Here is a 7,201-nt window from a genome sequence, read left to right on the forward strand (position 1 = left end):
TTTATTCAATTCAAAAGAGGTTGAACAATGACTCGCTCACATCTAATATGCAAAAGAATCCCTCAAATAAATCCAAAACCCTAAAAAACTTGTTCAATATTAATCAATTCAAATATACCATAAAGCTTTTCAATCTCAAAAGTACGTTTGACAAAATTATTTGATAACTAAAAGTTATAATTTTATTTGTAGAAAGGTGTTTGCCAGAAATAGCTGTAAACTTTATGAATATATAAAAAATATATGAATAAAAGCTCAAATTTGAAATATAAAAATACTAAAAACTCATAATAACTATAAAAAAAAAAACTTTCAAAAACTATTTAAAATAGCTTTTGAATTTAAGTTTTTTTATTTTTTTTGTAAATTCCAAAAAAAAATTATAAACTACAAACACGCCTTAAATCTATCAAGAAAGCGAATTGGAAACTAGAAAAAATAACTAGAGCTAGTAATACAAGGGTTAAGAATCTCTGATTTTCATATAGACAAGAGGCAAATTAACCCTCTTTAACTTATATACAACCAACATGAAATATCAAAGATCAAAGATCAAAGATGTACCCCGAAAAAAGAATACGAGTATACTAACAAATACTTGGAAGAATAAGAATGTTAAATAATACTAAACAACACAAGTTGAAGCAACAATCAAAATCCTGATTCGTGGGTATCATCAGAAAATTACCCATATCAGGAATCATCAGAAAATTACCCATCAGGAATCATCAACTTACCTCGGATCCGATACTCTGTTAGTCAACGCTAATCGGAGCTGCTCCTGAGTGTAAAATCGAGTACCCATTTTAACTGTCGCTTGTTGCATCATCAAATCGTTGACCACCGATACACTCGCATGGTGGACGTCAAGATCGAGGTCCTTCAACGCCGACATTAGACGGGCGGCAGGGTGGTTTTTCTTGCTACATTGAATCCTAATCATGGCGTCCCAGCCGATGATTTTGATATCTATGTCTATATCTGTGATTTTTGGGTGGTTTGGGTTAGGGGTGGGTGTTAATTTGAAGTCTTCCGGTGGTGAGACGGTGGAAGAAGATGATTGATGGGAGTCTTTGGTTAATAATATCTCTTTTTTCATGGCGTCAAGCTGGGTTTTCAGTTCTTCTTTATCGGTTTCTGTGTTTTGAAGCTTTGATTTGAGGTCGTTGATGTAAGAAATGGCGTCGCCGAGGAGAGACGCTTTGTCCATTTTGGAAACGTTGGGGACGACGGCTCGAAGGGCGTAGAATTTTTGGTTTAGCTTTTCTCTTCTTTGTCTCTCGGCTTCCACGTGATTCAATGGCTCTTCCCGGCCGTTTGCCGGTTTTCTACCGCGTTTTTTTGGTCGTTTCTCCGGCTCCATCACTAGTCGGCTCTCCGCCTCTCTTCCGATTGATGGATCTAGCTCTGCTCCACCGGATTTTACAGTCTCCGATGGTGGAATAACCGTGCCGGAGGTGAACGAGAGCATACCTTCGTGGGGTTTCTTCTTTTTGTTGCTGTTATCTTCGCCTCCGGCGAACGTCTTCTTGCTTTCACCAAAATTCAGGAGTTCGACAGATTCAGGCTTACAAGAATGAGAAGTATTCCCGTTTCTGCTTCCATCGTAAGATCCGAATTCTGAGAAATTTAATTCTCTGCTCCCGAACAATCCTTGATTTTGGATGGATTCACGATTGGGATTGTGAATCACAGAGCTAGGGTTTTCAGTTAACGAGCTGCAGCTAGGGTTGTCGATGGAGATTTGCTTTGAGACTGAGCTATTTGATGGGATTACAGTCGTCGGAGGGGCTACTGCGGTGATACCAACAGAATCTTTCATTTCTACGGTGGTGGTGGTGGCAGCGGCAGAAGAAGATACTGGATCGGTTAGCCACAACGACGATGGATCAGTAGTATCACCTCCGGGTGTCTGATTCGGGTTCATTGGCGTCAAATCTGGAGGGCTATAACTGAAATTAAATAGCACTCTGGCCTCATTCATGAGATCTGAACTTTGAAAAATCAACTCCGTTGAACCTAATTCAAGAACTCCGTTTGTAGACGGAATACAGACGATCGTCTGCAATCCGAAACCCTCACCTTGCCGTGCACGCTCGCACTGCGACGCCAATAACCGCTCCCGGCCGGCAATCCAAATAGGTTGATTACTGAACATCGCCTGACCGGGCAATCCACTACCGTTGACGAACGACTGCGTCATCGAGATGAGAAAAAACCACTCCGTATCAGTAACTTCCTCATCCACGGCTTCGTTCTCCGGCATCTGTGTGCCAGATATCAATGAATTCAGCTCCCGGAGCACCTTCTTCCGGTGCTCCTGCTCCGCCAAAGAACTAACCGACGTCGTCGTTTTTTGCTTGTTGATCTCCCCCTTGTAATACCCGTCGCCCCACCCTAAAAACGAGGGGCTCGTGTAATCCACGGCGGACGATTGCCAGAAGATCCCATAAGTCCACGAATCACGAGCGTTATCAATCAACCCCTGAAGACGTTGCTGTAAAGAATCCTGATTAAAAGGCTGTGACTCGCCGGCGATCTTATGAAGATCATTTGTAGAAGTGGACGCAGAGGACGATGCCGGAGGAACCGCAGACGGCGCTGCCGTAGTAGTAGGATTACCCCAAAAGGAAGACATATCAGAGCTGATGAACGCATCCATCATGGCGTTATCATCTGCGTTCCATAAATTCATCGCCGTCGGAAGACGGAAATCCGTCATCCCACAGACAGATTTAAAATAAAATCTAACAAATTAGAAAGAGGTCAACTGATTTGGATCAAAAGATGGGGATGATTAGGTTTAAATGGACACGTGGTGGTGACTGCGGCGGCGGAGCAGCCACAAGTGGAGAGAGAGAGAGAGAGAGAGAGAGCGGCGTAGGAGGCCGAAATGCAAAAGAGGTGATTCGCCGATATAATCGCAGAATTAATTTTTACCATGACCGGCGATTACTAAATTTATTTTTGATATTTTACATATTTGTCCCCTTAGGATCCGATCCGATTTGAAATTTGGATTAGGTCGAAACCGGGTTTTGACCAACCATATCGGATTAATGCAATCCACCGGATTGTAACTGAATTCATAGCATTCATATCTTGGGGATCAAATCAGATCCTTAATCGGATTTGCCAAATTCATCTTCAAATCCATCGTAAAAGTGTACATCTATTTTCGGTGTGTGCATCCAATGTACAAGTGTACATCTATTTCCTTATCCGTTAATCATTATAATTATTGACGCTCACGATTGGTTAATTGGTTTCTTGTTAATTTATGGTTCTCTATTGAACTTCACCCTATATATATATATATATATATATATATATATATATATATATATATATATATGGTTAGGTTCATATGAGACAATAGTATTTGTGAGGCAATGAGACCAAATCTTGACCATTCATATTGAATAATCTAATACTAGAATTAAATCAGATTACACCACAAGAAAGCACAAGGAGGCGGTGACATTTTTGCAATTAAATGGAACTTCATGATTAGAATAAGGGCGTGGAGGGGCAGTAAGGGGATTTTACTGTCTATTTCATTCGGGTCGCAAAAAACACTCGGTATTCTTCTAAATCTTCTTCATTCTGATTCATAAAACCCTAATCTTGATACGAACAATAAAACATGTTTGATTCAATCTCGATCATCAACATCTTTTGTTTCCTTCAGATTTAGATTTGAACGCTCTGATTTTATCAACCTTTCATTCTGATTTTGATTCTAAAATCGTTCGACCATCCATTGATCCTGAATCAAAAGAAACCTAAATTTCTTATTCCAACAACTGGATACAGAATCAGATTCAGATTAATTCATTCCAGGTAACGTATAATAGTATAATTTATTTGCATCATGATTCAAACCTTTCTTCGTTTTTCTCACGTACAAAACCCTCCGCCTTGATGAACACTAAAAATCCTTTTTTTTTCCTGATCTACAGTTCGATTGAAGAACTGTTAAATCGAGATTAGGTTTTTCTTTCAACCATCAGATTCCTCCCATGCTTAAACATTGTGATTACTTCCATTCTGATTACAGGAGAGATTTGCGATTGAAGAACCCTAAAAATCCTCTTATTCACTCTGATTCATATTTTCAACTTTGTGATTCTGATTATATTCCATAATCAAGCTTTCAATCACCTAGCATTACAGAATCAAAGAAATCGGATCAAGATCTCAAGAATACATGGTTCAACATAATCAGATTCAGGTTCTAATTCTCATATAAAATCTCTTTTTTTTACTTCACTTCATATCTACTCCAAATAACTATTTTTTGTGTCAAAAAAGTCAAAGAAAAAGTGAATAAACAATGATATATCTTTTTATATAGCTTTCTTCAAATTTTGAAATTTGAATGTCTAATATTCTACCGATTCTATGAATTTGTAATGAGAATGCATAATATTCTACATATTTTAGTATCATATTCTACATATCTGCCCCAGTTAAACACCTTGTAATTCTACATAAACCTTGCACTTCCATGAAGTACAATATGTCAGATATTTTAAAATATGAATATGTGATATTCTAATTATTTTATAAATTGTAATGTGGAACGTATAGTATTCTACATATGTTAATATAATATTCTGTATATTTTATGTGGTATGTGCAATATTCTGCATATGTTAGTATAATATTCTATATATTCTGAATATGTATTCTTGTTCTTTAACTATTAATCACAATTTGTCATGTACATCACAATCCTTTGCTAAATAGGTTGCGAACTGATGATTAATTTCTAAAATCTTCATTGAACTGAATGTGTGATATCATATTCTACATATTTGCACCAGTTAAAGACCTTGCACTTCTATATAAACCTTGAACTTCCACGCAATACAGAATCCTATATATTTCAAAATATGAATTGTTATTACGTGATAGTTTGATAAGTCATATGGTACTTCTTAATTTGATCCATATGTTACTTTGTTTGATTATTTTGATGATCGATTAAAAATATTAGTAAAATAGTGTTAGGTAACTTAATATTCTAGGTATTCTGATTTGTTAAGTTAGGTGCTACTTCATAATTTGGTTTCCGGTGTTATTTTATTGATTAATCAGATGTTACTGTTTACTTTGATAAATCAGAACTAATTCATACACCAATGACTTTATTGTGTAAAGTTAATGTCTATATGTAGCATATTCTAACATTCTATATTTTCTTTTATCATAACTTGATGTATTATTCAAAGAACTTGATGTATTATTCAAAGAACAGTTCTTTATACTTTATTAAGAGAATGTATGATATTTATTATTATTAAAATGAAGTATATGGTTAGTAATGTTAATATTATAATATTCTAGATTTTATTTTATCATAACTTAATGTATAATTCAAAGAAAAGCTCTTCATATTTTATTTGGAGAGTCTATGATGTTGATTATTATTAGAATGTAGTTTACGCTTTATAATAGCAATACTCTAGTTTTTGTCAAGTATTTAATAGACAAATTCACGTATTTTCTGGTTTATGGTATTTAGTGTCAATATTCTAGTATTTTGTTCTAATAGAAGCATGATATATGTTTTGATGCAGATCAAATGACAAGAATGACTAAATCAAGGGAAAAATATGTTGTTGATACTAAAACTAAGAAAACGATGATAGTTCAATTGATAGGTCTTTATCAGAACGCGAAATAAAGGACAAGGTATAACATTAAACATATTAACGTATATGGATATTTGATATAAATACTCTAAGTTAACATATTATTAAGTGTTATATTCTTCTTTTCACGATGTTAATTATCCTTAGAATGTACATATTTTTATATTTGATTTTTATTAGGTTATGAAAATAATGCATTTGTTTTAGTTTTTTTGTTTTAATAAAGTTATGATATATGTTTTGATGCATTTGGAAATCTTGATTAAGAAACTTGGTATAAGATGAAGCGAAGAGATTGATGGAAAAAGAAAGCATAAAGTATCTAAAAATAGAATTGATGGAAGTTTGGAGATGTGTGGTGGTGAATGAAATTCTTAGAATGTTACAAAACGCTTGATTTTTGTTATTACTTGACTGTAGTTTGTATATTCTGGGTATTTTGTTCTGGTAAATATTTGTTTACATTGATTCTACTTTTCATGATGCAGCCAAATTGAATGATCACCTAAACTAATTGAAGAAGCTAAGGAGTTTGCAAAATCTGACCGACTAAAGCATCTTAACTTGGTGCGGGAAGCGATGCAGTGAAATGAAGATTATTGATCTAATTGATACAATATTTGTAGGAATTTAATGGTAAATGAATTTGGAGTCTTTTTCTCTTTGAATATTGGCTATATTTTCTATATTATGAATAACATGTATGGTTGAATTGTTGGTAAACAATAGTTATGGTTTGAAGGTTCGAAGATTGGTGAATATTTAATAAAACAATATTGTAGTTGAAACAATAGTTATGTTTTAAATGATAATACATGTAGTCTTTTACATATTAAACGAGTTTAAAAGTAAAGTCTCTATGTAAAATATTCTATCCGAATAATATTGTATGTTTTATGTTATAATAAGTATATTTATAATATTCTAATAGAATAGTTTTATGCATTGTTCGTTATCGTCAATTGATGTTTATGTCTTTTTTAGAATTAATAATTTATGTCGTGTAATGGTAGTAATATCTTTCACATATTAGATGGGTTTAAAATTAAATTCTCTATGTAAAATATTCTATCAGAATAATATTGTATGTTTTATGTAATAATAAGTATATGTATAATATTCTAATAGAATAATTTTATGTGTTGTTTGTTATCGTCAATTAATGTTTATGTTTTTTTTAGAATTTAAGTCATTATTCAAGGTAAATTTTATAAGTAGAGTGTATGATGTTTAAAATCATTAGAATGTTGTAGTTTATGATGTATGATGTTTATAATCTAATAAAATAAAGTTCTAGGTTTTTTGTTAAATAAGTTCATTTATTTACATGAAAATAATATGTATACGTAGAATATTCTAATACAATTATGTTATATGTTATCAGTTTTCATAAATTTAATATATATATATATATATATATATATATATATATATATATATATATATATAATATTCTAATAGAATAATGTTATAGGTTTCCCTTTGAATAAGTTGATTTATTACATGAAAGTAGTATATATGTGTATAATATTCTAATCGAA

General features: G+C 33.1%; 1 protein-coding gene and 1 long non-coding RNA gene across 2 annotated transcripts; one reads left to right on the forward strand and one right to left on the reverse strand.

Moving 5' to 3' along the window:
- Window positions 1–422: 422 nt before the first annotated feature.
- Window positions 423–2,939, reverse strand: LOC145120747 (transcription factor MYC2-like). The gene has a single exon (XM_079056548.1). The coding sequence runs from the start codon at window positions 2,720–2,722 to the stop codon at window positions 734–736; it is 1,989 nt and encodes a 662-aa protein (XP_078912674.1). The 5' UTR covers window positions 2,723–2,939; the 3' UTR covers window positions 423–733.
- An 895-nt stretch (window positions 2,940–3,834) lies between these two features.
- LOC145119248 (uncharacterized) lies at window positions 3,835–6,286 on the forward strand. Its single transcript, XR_013713758.1, has 3 exons — window positions 3,835–4,234; window positions 5,586–5,700; window positions 6,149–6,286. It is a non-coding gene; the product is annotated as an uncharacterized LOC145119248 (long non-coding RNA).
- Window positions 6,287–7,201: the final 915 nt, after the last annotated feature.

The sequence above is a fragment of the Lactuca virosa genome, chromosome 6 (assembly GCF_052849685.1).
Source record: "Lactuca virosa cultivar CGN04683 chromosome 6, Lactuca_virosa_CGN04683_v6, whole genome shotgun sequence".
In the NCBI taxonomy this organism is placed as follows: Eukaryota; Viridiplantae; Streptophyta; class Magnoliopsida; order Asterales; family Asteraceae; genus Lactuca; species Lactuca virosa.